At 42.4% G+C, this 17,644-nt stretch overlaps 1 protein-coding gene across 2 annotated transcripts in view; it reads left to right on the top strand.

Annotated features, from left to right (window-relative positions):
• Positions 1 to 648: 648 nt before the first annotated feature.
• Positions 649 to 17,644, top strand: part of Pde6c (phosphodiesterase 6C) — a 50,044-nt gene continuing 33,048 nt past the window's right edge. For both annotated transcript variants that reach the window (XM_074078744.1, XM_074078743.1), the window contains exons 1-8: positions 649 to 1,128; positions 7,795 to 7,947; positions 8,053 to 8,142; positions 8,998 to 9,138; positions 12,910 to 12,984; positions 13,981 to 14,045; positions 14,147 to 14,213; positions 15,863 to 15,910. In XM_074078744.1, the coding sequence (XP_073934845.1) occupies positions 649 to 1,128; positions 7,795 to 7,947; positions 8,053 to 8,142; positions 8,998 to 9,138; positions 12,910 to 12,984; positions 13,981 to 14,045; positions 14,147 to 14,213; positions 15,863 to 15,910 (1,119 nt within the window). The remainder of the gene's footprint in view (positions 1,129 to 7,794; positions 7,948 to 8,052; positions 8,143 to 8,997; positions 9,139 to 12,909; positions 12,985 to 13,980; positions 14,046 to 14,146; positions 14,214 to 15,862; positions 15,911 to 17,644) is intronic.

Here is a 17,644-nt window from a genome sequence, read left to right as displayed (position 1 = left end):
AGTGAGGGTAATTGAGAGGGAAGGGCTTTAAACCAAGCAACCCGAGTGATTAGAAGACTTTTAAGGAAAGAAAAAGATTAGTATTCACTTTTAGGTTGTTTTGATGCTAAACCCTTCCATCTGTCCCAATGTTCATTAAACTTCCTATATAAACAAACAAAAACCCCCAAGCACCTCAAGATCTACACACAAATACTTCTTTTAGCTATATCAAAAGAACAATTTAAATTGCCAGTAAGTGATAACGTAAGGTCAGTGATTCTTCCTTGCTGTGGGTATCAGCAGTTCAGTTATTTTTCTGTAATAGCCCTTGAACCTGACTGATCTAGGATCTAGTCCTGGCTGATCTAGGATGCTCTGAGGACTTAGAGGGCTGATAATGCCCAGGGATTTAGTGTCCTAAAGAACTCTCTAATCCTCTGCTTCCTGAATGCCACCATAAGCCAGGACCTTCTGTCACGTCCCAGGAGTCTTAGGCAGTTTGGAAGCTCTGCTAAGCAAGTTTCCGCTTCACCTTTAGAAGGGTTATGGGTACCATGTAGGGATTCCTCAGTCACTTTGATCAGGATGTCTCTCCTTCCAGTCACACTGCCTCAGGTAGCATTCTAAGAGTCTTCCTTTCTAAACAACTGCAACGCGAGCCCCACCATGGGAGAGATCAGCCAAGACGCTGTGGAGAAATACCTCGAGGAGAACCCTCAGTTTGTCAAGGAATACTTTGACAAGAAGCTGCAGGTGGAGGCACAGGGGCAACTCTTGCAGCACAGCACAGGGGTGAGCCAGACCAGCATGCTACTCCCCGAGCTGACACGGGCAGAGGAGTCGGCCCTGTGCCTGGAGCTGCTGCTGTCTGTGCAGGCAGAGGCGGGCAGCAGCGAGCTGGCGACTCACAGGGCCCTGCAGAGGCTGGCCCGGCTGCTACAGGCCGATCGCTGCAGCATGTTCTTGTGCCGAGCCCGCAACGGCATGCCTGAGGTGGCATCCAGGCTGCTGGACATCACCCCAACCTCCAAGTTTGAGGACAACCTGGTGGCCCCCGACAGAGAAGTCGTGTTTCCATTGGACATTGGCATAGTGGGTTGGGTCGCTCACACGAAGAAAGCCCTTAATGTCCCAGATGTGAAAAAGGTAGGTGCCCTTTTGATAGCAGGGCAGAGGTCCTAGCGGGGTCAGGGAGGAGTCACTGGGAGACAGCTAGCATCATCCCGTGACATTGGTTCAGTTAAAACCCAGGAAGGGCAGGCAATGGGGAAAAAGGCGCAACCCAGGCCAGATTTAGCAAATAAAAATAGAAGGCTTCCAGTTAAACTGGAATTTCAGATGAACAACGAATAATGGTTTTCAACATAAGCATACCCCATGTGATGTCTGACATTTTACCAGGCGATCTGGTAAAATGGGTATGGTGTGTTCCACTTCTGCCCTTCTACTTCCCCCATTGTGTTGGGTGTTATCCTTTGAACAACAGTAGGTGAGCAGGCCAACCACAGGGAGATCAGCCATCAATGCCCACAACGGGGACTTGATCCCGTGTCCCTCATTCACAACCCTGGGAGATTTCTTTGGGATGAACTGGCTCATAAATTGATCCTTTCATCTATAGACCAAATGTGCAAAAAAAAAAAATTACAGCATTTGAAAGTTCAAACATTAGATTTGGATCATTCCAGATGTGAATTTAGGTGATCAAGTGCAGTTGACCACTCCTCCCCCAACTCAGATCTATGAAGAATGAAAGTAAACTGGACATCTTTACCCTCCTGAAGACCAAAGGCACACTGGAACAATACAATGCAGTGTTGTACTTTTTATAAAAACAGAAAAATTAACTCTTCTTCTGTCCATTTTAGAAAAATTGCAAAATGCTAATCAACTATACTCCCTTGCGTGGCAACAATCATGAACACCAGCCTGAGGCGTCTCCTGACAGCCCATTCTCTACACCTGAGTCCCATTATTATGATTTCCTATTAACAAAATGGAAGAGATGGATTATGCTGGAGCAGAGTTGAACGGGAGGGGCACAGTCCCTGAAATGCTCTCTGTCGGGATCTAGTGTCAGCGTGTGATTTAGGCAGCTGGAGAGGCAGGAGGATAATCTCCAAATGCTTCCTGAAGCTGATTACAGGAGGGGCTCACACAGACCTGGAAGGAGCAGTTCGTTAAATATTTGCACCACTCAGCAAACAACTGCAGGACATCCCAGTGCAAGGGTTGCTCTGGGGCACTTAGCATCCTGGTTCTTTGTGGTCCTTCCCTTGGGAGTTTAAGCTGGTTTGAGTTTGCTTTTGAGGCAAAAGCAGCTGCTTCAGGCGGCTAAACTGGTATGTGCCCTTAAGACCAGTTTCTCTTGATCCCAGCTAGAAGTCTCCACAACCTGAGGTTTTCTCATGAAAATATGTTTCTTCCCAGTCTTCAACTGAGTCCATCACTGGGACATCAAACTTAAGAAGTTGACATTTGAGAATTTCTTTCTGAGGATTTTTTTAAAGGAGAGAAGGGAAAATGATTTCTGCTGTAATATATTAAAGAGCTCAGTTTTCCAGTTTGGTGATAAATGAAAAGAAAGGAGCTGCTTAAAAGATGAAGTGGTCCATGGTCACAAAGACAGGGCAGTTCACAAGTGGATATGTCTCTCCTTCTTCCAAGGACTCCTGCCATTCTGAGTGGGACACAGAAGAGTGTGCTGAAGACAGACATCTGCCGGAGCTCAGAGAGGAGACAGAGGCCTCATTTGCACTCCCTTGCTTGTGATTGTAAACATTTCCCCCAGCAGAGCTGTGCTTTTTAACTCTGGCTGTACATTAAAATCAAATTAGAGTAGCTTAAAAAATACTGTTGCTGAGACCCTCAGTAGGTCAGTTATAGCAGGCATGTTTTCAGGTTGCAACATAGACAATGGGATTTTTAAAAGCCCCCAGGTGATTCAGCCAATGTCAAAAACCACTGGTCTATTGGGCGAGTGGATGTAGGAGAAGGAGGTGAATTTCAAATCAACTGTGGAATAGTAGAGATGAACAGGGCTTGGCAAGTCTTTAGCCCAACTCTGTCCTGTAGTGGACGGGAAGTTGAGGGCAGGGAGTTGTACCTTCCCCAGAGTCCATGGTACATGTCAGGGACTGAGAAGGGCTGGAATAGAGTTGAGGCCTCTGACTGTGGCCTGTGCTCTTCCACCAGCCCTGCATCACTGAGGTTTCATCATGTTTTAGTCTTGTGGTGAATCTACAACCAGAGAGGAAGCAGAAACCAATGTTCTGAATGGAATTTCCCACTCATTCTTCACCTCTCCATTGTACTTGGCAATTTACAAAGCATTTTCACATTCTTAATCTTATTTGATCCTGACAAAGACCTTGTGCAGGAGGCAGGGACCCTTTGCATTTCCATATCTGAAGCAGTCCTTCACTCAGGGACAGGTAGGCAAGATGTGGCAGGTCTAGAATGATAACCAGGGTCTTTGAGGCCTCCTTCTTCCTGTCCACACCACTGCCCACCCGATGTTCCTCTAGTTAGCAGTGCGGCACAGGTGAGAGAAAGACTGCTCACACTTAGATGACACAGAGCTGGACACTCCTGACCCTGGAGGTCCATGCAGGTGGTAACAAGGAAGTCACCTGATTTAGGGTGAGCATTTGGGCATCAGTCAAACCTGGGTGCTGATCCAAGACTGAAGTTTGGTAACTGTGTGATGGATTGAATTTCCACCCCTGAGAAATGGAGATAACCAAATGTACAGATTAATAATGCATAAAGTGCTGACTCGTAATGAGTGCTTAGGTCATGATTGCATGCAATGACCATCATTGTGCCAGTAGGAGGTTGGGGGTGCAGAGGCCTGAGGGTAGGTTGCCAAAAAGAGTCAATGACTGTTTTAAACCAGGTTATGACCAGGAAAACTTGTAACAACAGGAAACTGAGAAAATCCTCTTAAAACTAATTCTTTCTTGTTCTATGGGAAGAGCTGTTCATTAACTGTATGATGTTCCTGAATCTGACTGTGGTCTAAAGAAAAGCCACAGGAGAAGGTTGAGGTTTTTCAAAAATTAACAGGGCGCTTACAGTTCCCTTTTCTCCCTCCTCCTTCTTCCTTCCCACCTCTCTTTCTACCTCCTGATCCCAAGAGTTAACTGTTTAGTTAGGATTTACCCACAGTGAGGCCCAGGAGGGATCAGATGCCCTGTGCACTAAACAATGTTCTCTGCTTGCCTTCAGGAGCTTCTTTGGAAAAAGGCCACCAAGAGAATTTAGAAGTCTGAGAAACTTCACTAACAACCATTTGAGCTAGTGAAAATATAAGAACAAGAAAGCCTTACCTCCCCTGCCCTGTAATTTGATTGTTTTTCTAGGGCCTTCAGATTCGGGAATGTGCAAGCATTAAATTTTGAAAGTTATAAGCCATTTTCTTGAAACAAGGATATGTTCTTAAGTTCTAGAATAAAATTTTGTTCTTTATCTAGAATAAAATGACATCAAGTTTTGAAGCTGCAGAGTGAAGTGTGTTTGGAAAGAAATACTACCTGCCTCCACCCCTGGTGCATGTGTCTGGAATTTTGTTTATTCTTTTTGTGTCCAGGACTGCTGTGTAAATGAAGACAATCTGTAATGGATGCTAGGGTAGGAAGAAAACAGGATGAAAGCCGGCCCAGGCAAGCAATGGATTAAGAGAAAGAATCTAAGGAGGTCTGGAGACATCTGCCTTGACAGTGAAGAAGCTATGGGAAGCAGAGAGAAGGAATAGATAAAGTGGTCAGAAAAGAAATATGGCTGGGTCATGGTGAGAGCACTGACCCTCGGAGGAAGGGTGTTTCTGGGCACCAGAGGCCTATATCCTGCTAAGTCAATCCCTCAGTAACTATAATTGGTTAGAAAAGCTAGGACTAGAAGCAAATTGGTAATTGCAAAAGAGAGCAGAAATCTCAGGTTTCTCTTTCCAATATCTGTGGAGCATCTGCTACATGTCACACACTTTCCTTTTTCTTTCCTTTCTTCTTCTTCTTTTCTCGGCAGCATTGGGATTTGAACTCAGATTCTTGCACTTGCAAGGCATGTTCTATCAACCTGTCATGCTTCAGTTATTTTTAAATAGGGGCTCGAGTATAGGCCTGGGACAGCCTGGACTTTGATCCTCCTACTTATGCTCCCCATGTGGCTGGGATGACAGCTGTGTTCCACCATGCCCAGCTTTTATTGGTCTTGCAAACTTTTTGCTCAGGTTGGCCTCAAACCACAATCCTCTTTGATCTTTGCCTCCCCACTAGCTGGGATTACAGGTATGAGCCACCTTGCCCTGCATGTCATATGCTTTTCTGAGTATTCTCCCCAAATTCTTGTTCTGTGTTTACACTGTGGACTTTAGGTAGTAGATAATATCAAATTCCCCCTTTCAGGTTAGAAAACAAGGGCAGGATCACACAGTTAGTAAATTGGGGCCTACTTTCAGGCAAAGAAGGCTGAGTCCAGACCTTCTCTGTTATGCACTGGTGCCTCCCAAAGAAATAGCTGGTTTAGGTGCTTCCACTTGGGAAGGGAATAGTAGAGCCTTGGGCTGTAGGGCCAGCATTGTGAGTGGCCCCATTTCTAGGGATCCTCCCTGGGAGCCATCCCAGTGGGCTGAATATGAGGATTCCCCGGAACACTTAGAAGTGCTGATCCTAAGGAATGCTGAGCCCACTTTAGAAGACTGGAACTAAATGAGTCTGCAGCGGGGTCTTTGACTTATCCGCAGGGATTCTGAGGCACAGCTCACAACTACTCAGTTCAACTCTGAGTTGAGCCGGGAGTTCTATTGGCCAAGGAAACTTTGTTCCCTGGCAGAAATTCTGCCTGGAAATCACACAGTAGTAGACTCTCACAGTTTTTCTTTGGGAAACTGAAGAATCCAGCCTCCAGAGTTTGTGCTGTTTTAGAAGTGCCATCAGCTGGAAAATGAAAATAACTCAGCTTATAAAAGGAATGCCACATTAGCTGTGGTTAGAGAGTTTCAGTGTTGTGCTGAAAAAGACCCTCGTTCAAAGGGAAGAATGTCAGAATTCATGAGGGGCTGGGTCTACATCCATCTACAGTGAGCATTCCCTGAAATTGCAGTGAATATGTAACTGCCTTCCTTGACCTTCACAAGCCTTTCCCTTTGTGCATCTCTCTGAACTTATCACTTAGCCCTCACCATGACCAGGGCAGGCTCATCTGTTGCATCTACTATAGGAAGCTTGTATCCAGAAGATTCGCCTTCATCTCTCCTGAAGACAGAAAGATTGGCCTGGCTTGGTGGTTCATATCTGTAACCGCAGCTACTCAGGAGGCAGAGATCAGAAGGATCATGGCTCGAGGCCAGCCCAGGCAAAAAGTTAGTCTGACTCTGTCTCAACAAACAAGCTAGGTGTGGATGGTGCATGCCTGTAATTCCAGCTATACAGAAGGTATAGGTAGGAGGACTGGAGTCTGATGCTGGTCCAGCTAAAATTGAGATGCTAATCCAGCTAAAATCGAGATGCTATTTGATAAAATAACTAAAACAAAAAGGACTGGGATCATGGCTTAAGTGGTAAAGTACCTGACTACCAAGAACAAGGTCCTGAGTCCAAACCCCAGTAACAACAACAAAGAAAGAGAGAGAGAAATAGAGAGAAGGAAGGAAGGAAGGAAGAAAGGAGGGAAGGAAAGAAGGAGGGAAGAAAGGAGGAGGGAAGGAAGGAAGGAGGGAAGGAAGGAAGGAGGGAAGGAAGGAAGGAGGGAAGGAAGGAAGGAAGGGAGAGAAAAGAAAAAAAGGAATGAAAAAGAAAAACATAAAGGCCATTAGTGTGGTTAAAACATTGAAAAGCTGGAAGCATCTGATGTTGGCAAGAAGGTGGGCTTCTCACATAGGGTCAATGAAAGTAAAAATTTCAACCTTTCATAAAACTAACCTGTGTAAATAAAAATTGCATTTAACCTGTTGATCCAGAAAAAGGGATTCCTGCTTTGGGAATCCCACATATAAAAGCAAGAGCAGCAGTGAGTAGAGCAGTGTTGTTTGTAGTGGGGAGCACTATGAACAGACTGGACCCTTGGAGGACAGTTGAATGGTCACAGAGCATCCATAGTGTGGAGTACTGTGTAAGAATCTGAGATGAGTTCACAGCCACATGCATTGGTCTGGAGGGATGTCTATAAGATGATGTTAAGTGATAAATGCATGACATAAAATTACAAAAGGAAATTTTATTTAAAAAAAGAAAAAAGAAAAATCTTTGTCCCAGCATAGAGACAGGCATATAAGGAGACGTACCAAACAGTTGATAACAATTTCCTTAAGTTGGAAGGAGTTAGGAAAATTCTTGATTTTTTTCTTCAAGTTACAATATGGGGGTTGCCTGGTTTCAAGTACATCTTTACTTTTATAATTCAAGAATGATGTCTGTGGTCTCAGCCCTCTCTCCTTCCCTGTCTGTTGCAACTTTGCCTCCCCCTCCTTCCTTTTATCACCTCATTTTCTAGTTGGCCATGAAGTCACCTCTTTCTTCCTGAGCCAACCTCAGCCTAGCCTAGAGAGTCACAGCTCAGGTGTGAAGTATTCCTTCTAAAAGGGACAATTTCATTCTATGCAGTCATAAAAAGATGGTTGTGTATGAGGATGTTTGTTGCCTCTGTGTCCCTTTGTCAGAATAGGTCATCATGCAGTGACCATGGTCACCTTCCCTTTACCTGGCTTATGAGAGCTCTGGTTATCTGTTGACAAGATTTGGATTAAAGAGAATGTCTTAGATCTACTGCTCCATGATTCTGTGCTGCTTTGCAAATGTGAATATTTTTTTTCAGAACAGCCATTTTTCTGACTTCATGGACAGACAAACTGGGTATGTCACTAGGAACTTGCTGGCAACCCCGATCATGGTGGGCAAGGAGGTCCTTGCTGTGGTCATGGCACTAAACAAAGTCAACTCATCTGAGTTTTCCAGACAAGATGAGGAGGTAATGCTAACCCCAGGTGTCCAATCAGAGGCATGGGAAATGTTTTTGTTGTATAACCAAAAGAAGGTGTCACAACCATAATTTGTTCTTCTCTGCCATCCGTAGGTCTTTTCCAAATGCCTCAGCTTCGTTTCTGTCATCCTAAAGTTTCAGCATACCAGCTACCTGTACAGTGTTGAATCCCGGAGAAGCCAGGTAAAGGGGAGGTGACTTTAGTCACTCCGTGCTGACCTGTTATGACAAAGGGTCCTGGAGGCAACAAGCCAGACCTCTCCTACCCTCCTGAGGATTTAAGTCGTGGAGCAGATCCCCTTACCTTAATCCTCAGGGTCCTCTCATGGTCTCCTCTCCTTTCTTCCAGCTCTCCATCTGTATGCACAACTGGCTGGGCTTTTTTCAGCCCAAGTCCTGGGATCTTTGGTTTCTTCATCTATGGGATAGTGATGATAATTATAGTTCACGTGATTGGCGTGACCATTAAGTAGTCATTAGTTCTCACATAAAGCTTTGGAAGTTCCTCTGTTACAGTAAAAGCTATTAATTCAAATTGAAAAATCACTTCTTTGAGCTTCACTCTTTTTATGAGGCAGAAGATGAGAGATGCTAACAGCCAGAAACCACAACTTCCTCATTCATGCAATGCAGGAGTAGGTGTTGGGATGGAGGTTTCTAAGGTCCCTTCCCATTCTAACTATCCAGGTCAGTTATCTGTAGCTAGCGATGGATGCAGGAAGGAGTATGTGGTTTTCTACCCATGAGGGACAAAAGGAGCCAATGGATCCTCTATAGCCAATGGGAGAGCACTTGCCCCTTGAAGCCAAAATAGTTGGACAATCATGGCTTCCACCCATGGAACCCATATCCTTGCAAAGGTCTCCATATCATCCCACTTAGAGAGTCCAAGTATTTGCTGGACATTTACATATTCAAAACTAGCATCTCAGTGTCTACTGATATGCATTCATTTCATTATGCACCCCATGCTTTCTTTGGGCTAATGTTCTATAGTGTATTTTGTTCTAATTGTTTTCTTCTTAAACCTACTTTCAGATCCTTATGTGGTCAGCCAATAAAGTATTTGAAGAGCTCACAGACGTTGAGCGACAGTTTCACAAAGCACTGTACACAGTTAGAACATACCTGAACTGCGAACGATACTCCATTGGACTGCTGGACATGACCAAGGAGAAGGTCCTCACTGTTCAATACATCTTGTCTCCCTTAAATTCACCTAAAAGTGCATATGAAATGAAACATGATCCATTGAAAAATGAATGCACTATATAAATAATCAATTATGGCACAAGAATCAGTGCCAAGTAAGGCGTGGTACAAAGGCAAAAGTGTGCGTCGTGGGGTGGAAAATGATACAGGCTTGAATTTTGGCTTTTCCATTCCCTAGTTGTATGTATCTTCAGCAAGTCTGTTCTGTTTTTATTAGTTAATTTTTAGATCAGTTTTAGGTTTTTGAAAAATTGAGCCGAATGTAGAGTTCCCATAAACATCCTCATTCCTCCCACGCCTGCCACCAGGTTCCCCTGTTGTTAACATCTTGCATTGGTGGGGTACATTTGTTACAGTTGATGAACCAGTATTGATGCGTTATTAACTAAAGTTCATTCTTGACATTAAGGTTCACTCTGTGTTGTGTAGTTCTGTGGGCTTTGACAAATGCACAATGTCATGTATCTGTTTTTACAATATCATATAGAATAGTTTCAGTGCCCTAAAAATCCTGATCTCTTCCTATTCAGCCTATTCTCACCACCTCCAAACCCTTGGCAACCATTGATTTTTTTAAATGCCTCTATAGTTTTGCCTTTTCTAGAATATTTTATAGTATATATCATACAGTATGAGGTTTTGCAGACCAGTTTCTTTCATTTAGCGATGTGCATTTAAGCTTCCTCTATGTCTTTTCATCACTTGGTAGCTCGTTTAAAAGGTTTTATTTCTTAAAAAAAAATTTAAAATAATTGATCAATAATAATTACATATATTTATAAGGTACAGTATGATATGTTGGTAAATGTACATATTGAAATGATTATATCAAGTTAATTAACATATCTGTCACCTCATATACTTTTTCTGGCAAAAACATTTAGCCATTTTGAAATACAGTACATTATTATTAACTATGGTTATCCTTTTATGCAATAATTCTTGAAAACTCATCCCTCCTGTCTAACTGGAACTTTGTAACATTTGGACAACTTCTCTCTATTCTCCCTGCCTACCACTCCCCCAGCCTCTGGTAACCACCATTCTACTCTGTACTTCTGTAAGTTTGATGTTTTTAGATTTCACATGTGAGATATCACTATTTGTCTTTCTGTGCCTGGCTCTTCATTCAGCATGATGTTCTCCCATTCATTCATGTTGTCATAAAGGATAAGATTTGCTTCTTTCTAAAGGGTGAATATATTCTATTATTCATGTATCCATATTTTCTTTATCCATTCATCCCATTTAATAGACATGTAGATTGATCCCATGTATCAGCTTATCTTATTTTTTTAATTACTGAATAATATCCCTTGGTATAGCAGTTTCTCACTTTACCTATTGAAGGGCACCTTGGTTACTTCTAATTGGAGCAATTAATAAAGCTGCCAAAAACACTGCATTTAGTCTTTTGTATATACATAAGTCTTTAACTCATTTGGCTAAATACCAAAGAGAGCAATTGTTGGGCCATATAGTGAGACTGTGTTTATCTTTGTAAAACACTGTCAGACCGTCTTCCCAAGTGACTGGATCATTTGAATATCCATAGCCTCACCAGAAGTTGGTGGTGTCAGTATTTTAAGTTTTAGCCACTCTAACAGATGTGGTGTCATCTTTGGTGTTTTAATTTGCAAACCCCTGATTACATACGATGTTGAGCATGTTTTCATAAGCTTATTTGCTACTGTATGTCTTCTTTGGTGAAATATCTGTTTAGCTCTTTTGCCCATTTTTACATTGGGTTGCTTGACTTCTAATTGTTTGGTTTTAAGAGCTCTTTGCAGCTACGCATGGTGGAATACACATGCAATCCTTGCATTCAGGAGGCTGAGGTGGGAGAATCACTTGAGCTCAGGAGTTCAAGACCATCCTGGGCAACATAGCAAGACCTTGCATATTCTGGATAAAAATCCTTTATTGAATATGCGTTTTGCAAATATTTTCTCTCAGTCTGTGGCTTACCTTTACATTCTCTTACCACCAACTTTTATAGAGCAGAAGTTTTTAATTTTGTTCATTATTTTAAAAATTTCATGGATTGTGCTTTTTTGGTGTTGTATCTAGTCTCACCAAGTCCAGACTCAGATTTTCTCTGATGTCATCTTCTAGAATCTATAACTTTACATCTTACATTTAAGCCTATGACTCATTCTGAGTTAATTTTTATGAAACGTACAAGGTCTGTGTGTAGATTTGTTTTTTTCCTATGGATGCCCAATTGTTCCAACCTAATTTGTTGAAAGACTGGTCTTTCTCTATGGCCTTCATTCCTTTAGCAAAGGTTCATTGATTATATCTATATAGGTCTATTTCTGAGCTCTCTATTTCTTCTACTGCTCTATCTGTCTATCATTTTATTAACACCACACTGTCCTGATTATTGTAGCTTCATAGTATGACTTGAAGTCTGGTGATGTCAGTTCTCTGACTTTCTTCTTTCCAGCCGATCTTTCAGCATTCCCTATCTGAAAAATGAGAACATCTCTTATCAGTTGTGAAGATTTGAGAATACCCATAAAAAGTATCGAGTACACAGTAGGTTCATAGTAAATGATACTATCATGACCAATTTGAGAATTTTTTCTGAATTCATTTTAAAGTAGAAATAATGAAATATTTCATTTGATTCATAATATAATGCTCATTTCTCATCTTGGTTACCTCTGTTGGAGGTCTGGAGGTCAATATAATAGACACTGTATCATGTATATTTCTTGCTACCCATGTGATTGGTAGTTGCTTTTCAGAGTCATAGGTCTTAATGGACAAATATAGAATCAGACATCAAGAGAACTGGGTTCTGATCCTGGTTTTTTACTTTCTAGCTGAATACATTGTTTAGGATGCTTTCAACTTCAACAAACATCAGATCCATGTAAAGCATCTTTATCAAAATGATGTTTAGAAATCCCCAAATAGGGCAGTTCTAGGGCAGGCCAATTCAGAGCTCAGTATAGTCACTAAAGTCCTAGGTGCTTTCCATTTTTCCTGGCAAGGTCTCTGCTATCTGTAGCACATTGTGAGGTCTTTTTTGATGGGGGCAAGATGGCTGTTGCAACTGAAGGCATGACACATAGACATGACAAAACAGAGACATTTCCTCAAAATGTCACTTTCATCTGAGGAATACCTTTCTCCAACAGCCCCTCAATAGAGTTGTCCCCCTTCTTCACTGGCCAGAACTGGACCACATACGTGCCTTCAAATTTATCCTGGCACTTCATATAGGCCAGTTATTGGCTGGGCATGGTCCATCTTCCCTGAAGAAATTACCACTTAATAGCCAAATTAAAGCAGGTTCTGGTAGTCAGAAGAGGGAAGAATGGATGTTAGGTAAGGCAACTGACATTGTTGGTTGCTCTGAGTGCTCTTGACAAAACCTCTTAGCCTACCTGGATTTAGTTTTGTTGTTTGTAAAAGAGCTACCATACCCTGAGTACTTTGAACTATGTGTCAGAGTAGGTTTTTGATAGGTATTATTCATTTACTCCTCACAACAACCCTACATTATAAATTCTACTATTATCCCTATTTTACAGATGAATGAAGGTCAAATGACTTGTCCCCAGTCAATTTCATAAGCAATATTGCTGGGAGTTACAGATCTTATCAGGTCTAAAATTTCAGAGCTATTGAGATTAACATAAAATATACAAACACATACAATTCAAATAAGGTATGGTTAAGTCAAGAACAGTTTGTTTAATAATGTTTAAATATAATTGTCTCCAGGAATTCTACGATGAATGGCCAGTCAAGCTTGGAGAAGTGGAGCCTTACAAAGGTCCAAAGACACCAGATGGCAGGGTAAAGGCAAACATCATTCTTGCTCTCTGTTGCACGTATTAGGGGTTACACATAAGAAGCTGCACACAGAAGAAAGAGCACTGGCCTGGAAATCTCTTGGGTTTTGTCTTATACTTTCAGTGAGATCCTGATGTAGTAGAAAGAGCATTGGACAAGGAGTTTGAGGCTCAAGCCCCAGCTCTGTCCCAATCAGCTGGGTGGTCCATGCCCCCCACTTCCTCTTCCATGAGGTCAGGGCTTGGTAGATCAGTGGTTCTCAACAGTAACAACATACAAACTGTTTAAAGAAGCACCTGGGCCCATCTGTAATTATGATGGATTGAGAGCTCCAAGGCAGAGCTGGGCTACATTTACTTTCATCCTCAATTGCAAACTTCACAGAGGCAGGATTCTTGCTTGTTTATCCACCACTGTCTTCCTGGCACACAAGAAAGGGGTTAATGGGAGGGAATGTGTCCAGGTCTCAGGTTCTTCATCTGCCCCAATGTGATAGAGAGACGAGTACTCAAGTCTCTTCCAGCTTTGACCATGGACCCACTGATCCCCATCCCCTGGAAACAGCACTGGCAGGGCTGTGTGCCTCCTGCATGATGGACAATTGATTGCACTGAGAAATCATTAGACCTTTTTCTAGTGAAATTCTTCACATCGTGTGTGAAAAGGGATCAGTTAAAAATAAAAACAGATCAGCTGGTGATTAAGTAGTCAAATATACCCACCCCCCACACACATACATATCCCAAAGCTATTTGGGTGAATGCAAATTCTTAAAATGAAATTTAGTCTATGTAACCTTAGTACTTATAAACAGTCAATACTATTTCTTATTTTATTATAAGCTTGCAATTAGGATGAGTCCTTTGGTAATTTATGTTATGCAGGAAAATGCGGCTAGGAAACCAGGTACTGTTTGCACAAGTTTTAAATACAAGTTCTTCAGTAAAAAGTGTTGTCTTTGGGAAACATTATGTGCATAATCTCTGCCTTCTCTCCTAGGAAATCATTTTTTATAAAGTCATTGATTACATTTTACATGGAAAAGAAGAGATCAAAGTGATTCCGTGAGTGTTGTCACAAAGTAGCTGAAAGAGTTGCCATTTTATTTTTGCATATGTTGCATTTCTCTATATAGCAATATTTTCTTTCTTCTATTCTTCTTAAGGACACCTCCTGCAGACCACTGGACACTCATTAGCGGGTTGCCAACATACGTTGCTGAAAATGGATTTGTAAGTTACTGGACAAACTCTAATTCTAAATTCCATCATATGAAACTCATATTAGCTAAGAATAGGTATAATTGTCAAAGCAAGAATGAACCCCATAAGGGTGAGGTAATCACTTCCTTTGGCATAGGATAAAGGGAGAATAGTCGTGGCAATTGAATGTAGGCTAACTTTGAAACTATATGAAAACATTTAGTTAACATGAGAAAGATTCATCCTTCCTTCCTTATTCTACAGCCAGACAAATTTTAGACATTCTTTCAAAGTTAGAGCTATGATTCGTGGTAGGTTTACTTCTATCTCAAATGCCTTGGTCAATGTTTTGAAGAGAGAGAAAGAGAAGACTTCTGAATAGTGAAAGAAAAAGTTTGGTCTCTAAGGTCTTGATCCAACTGTTAATATTCTTTTGAGGTCTTAAAGTATGTTCTTAAACACATATTGCTGATGAAAAGTTCAGAAAAGAGGAAAAAGCTGGGTTTGCCTCTTCAAACCACACTTGAAGGATGTTCAGCCCATCAAATAATGTAATACATCCAAATCAGATTATGAAATTAATGGATAGCACAAAAGATTCTTTAAATTCTCAGGTTATGAATTCTCATGAAAACTTTGATTTTCCTCTCTTTGTAAGAGAAGTACAAAACTGGTTGTAGTTCAACTACCTTTTGAAAGTCCTTAACTGTGGTGCCATGGGGTTTGACAGGGTTTGGTGTGGTGGGTGGGGAACCCCTTCAAACCTACTCCCAAGATTCTTAGATTTTCAGGAATTTTTGAGCAAGTTGTTAAACTGATAGCAGCTTGAAACCCCTCATGGTGGGAGTACTGACACCATGCAAAGGGTAATTGATACCAAGCAAGGCGTTCCCAGCCCGTGGCCAGGAGAGCTGGTTTCCCAGTCTGTCTCTGGAGAGCACCATTCTAGTTTTATCCCATGAATTTGAACAATCACTTAATCTTTTGGAATTTTATTTCCTCATCCTTTAAAAGGAAAAGCTTAAATTTAATCATTAATATCCTTTCAGCCTTATAATGCTGTGATTTTAAGTATCTAATGTAACTTTGGTGGGAAGAAAGATATAGTCTTTATTATGACCGATTTGTGAATATGACCTGAAATACAGATAATTCACAATGACCTTCTTGTTCTTTTGGATGTGAGCAATATTTTCTAAATTCTAGTAGTTAAAGTGATATTGTACAGTGAATCCTTACTTTGGTACAACCAAAAGGCTGTCTGATTTTCTTCCTTCTGTCCCTTAGTCACATTCTTCTTACCTGAATCCCTCTTTAGGAATTAAAAAAGGCAACTCCAGAGCCAATCATGGCTCACCTGCCCCAATAGAATGGACTTTCTGTTCACTTTTCTCCTCTTCCTGGCCTGAACAGTGAGTTGTTTTGAATTTGAAGGGGATTCCTCATAGGCCTGGAGAGTGGGGAGTAGCAGAGATGGTACTGAGTATCACCCAGTGACGCAGCAGAACAGAAGCTAACGTCAATGAGCTGGTTAGGTCCAGTGTGAATAATTTGCCTGCAAGCAATCAAGAGCTATATGAGACCCCTCATTCTTAATGTGCTCTTTCTGTCTCCCTTTGTGGGTGTAATAACTCCACCACAGCACATTTCAGGAAGACTTGTCTCCTCTCCCCTCACAGATATGTAACATGCTGAATGCCCCTGCGGATCAATACTTCACCTTTCAGGTAACCATGCCCACAGCCAGGCCGGGGTGGGGATTAGATGCTTTCCCCTTCCCTTCATCCCGGGTCTGCTTTATGCTCGGGTGTGGCCAACAGGCAAACACAGGGCCCTCACCCTGTCTGCACCGGTGGCCACCTCCCAGCAAATTCTTCAGCAAAAGAAGGGACTAGAGAGGAGAAGAGAGGGGACAGGGGGCCCTGCCATTCCTCCATGCTCTCCTACTTATGGTCTTCTAGTGGCAAGACAGAGCCTAACTCATTACTGGTGTTCAGTAAACATTCTTTGTGTGAATGATTGATTGACTATAGACTGTAACCTGAATCCAGCCCTGATGGTGGCTTTCTCAGTAGCCCTTCCTGCCCTTATTGCAACTGTGATCAACAAAAGAAAAAATTCTTATTGGGTACCTAGATTTTACCCATCTTTCCCCAACACACAGAGACCTGTTTCCTGGAGAATACACTTTTACTCACCACAAAGGTGCCCTTGAACAAGCTCCCTCTGTGTTTGCGGCCTGACTGACCCACTCCTTCCCACCATCACAGCTGTGTCCCCTGAAATTCATATGTTGAAAACTTGATCCCTAAATAAATTTGTTGATGGCATTTGTTGGTGGGGCTTTTGGGAAGTAGTTTGGGTTGCATGAGGTCATGTGGGTGGGGTCCCCATGAGAGTATTAGTGGCTTCATCAGAAAAAGAGAAACTCCGCTGACACTCTTGCCATCTTGCCATGTGATGCTCTTTGCCGTGTTAAGATGCAGCAAGGAGGCCCTCTCAGATGGTGGAGCCGTGCTATTGGACTTCTCAGCCTCCAGAATTATGAGAAATTTGAATTTCCTTTCTCTATAAAGTATACAATCTGTGATATGCTATTATAGCATCAAAAAGTCAACAAAAGCAATGACTTTCTGCTTGGACTTAACCATAGGACTTGGGGGCTCATTCACCCCCTTTTCATCTAGTACACCAAAAGGGCCAGCATGACCTTTCTGCTCCAGCATGACCTTTCTGCTCCAGTGTCCTCTGTCTTTGCCTACCATAGAAGATAAGCTGGCACTTGCTCCACACTCTCTTCTTTCTGCCTGCTGGCACTTATTGCTGTCTGTTCTACATTCAACAGACATTTAATTAAAGCCCTAATCCAGGTTAGGAGTAGAGACTACCCTCCCTCCCCAGTGGGCACTGCTGCTGTCTATCTTTCTGTCTGTCATACAGACTCACAGACACTGCACACACATCTATGCCTGGATGGAAAAGTCGGCTTCCTTGTGGTGTGACTGGTGTAGCCCCTGCCGCAAACCAAACCAGGCCTTGGGAAAATCTGTGTACCCCTGCTTGGTTACATAGAGGGTTTCCCCTGGATCTGCGTGCCCATCACTTTGCTTACTGATGTGAAAATACCATATGGTCCTATTGGCTCTCACTCCTTCCTCCCTATAACAGCAGCCTGCTTGTGACCATACTGTGCCCAGCCTTGACCCCTATATTAATGGCAATAGGGTGCCAGGGTAGAATGCACAGACAGGAAAAAAGGATAGTGCTTTTCTAGTGTCTGAACTTTGAGCAGGGAGTGGGGATGCAGTTCTCCCAGAAGAACCAGGTACTTGCTGAAGTGTGAGGGACTGTGCTTTCTCTCAAAACACACTGTGGATACTGTAGGAGCAGTCACACTATGGGACAGCCTCTCTGGTCACCTTGAGAGGAGGCTGGGACCTCCCTGGGGCCTGGGCAGTTCC

Source organism: Castor canadensis, chromosome 7, assembly GCF_047511655.1.
Source record: "Castor canadensis chromosome 7, mCasCan1.hap1v2, whole genome shotgun sequence".
Taxonomy (NCBI): Eukaryota; Metazoa; Chordata; class Mammalia; order Rodentia; family Castoridae; genus Castor; species Castor canadensis.
The sequence above is the reverse complement of the archived record's forward strand: the minus strand, read 5'-3'. Positions and strand labels throughout refer to the sequence as shown.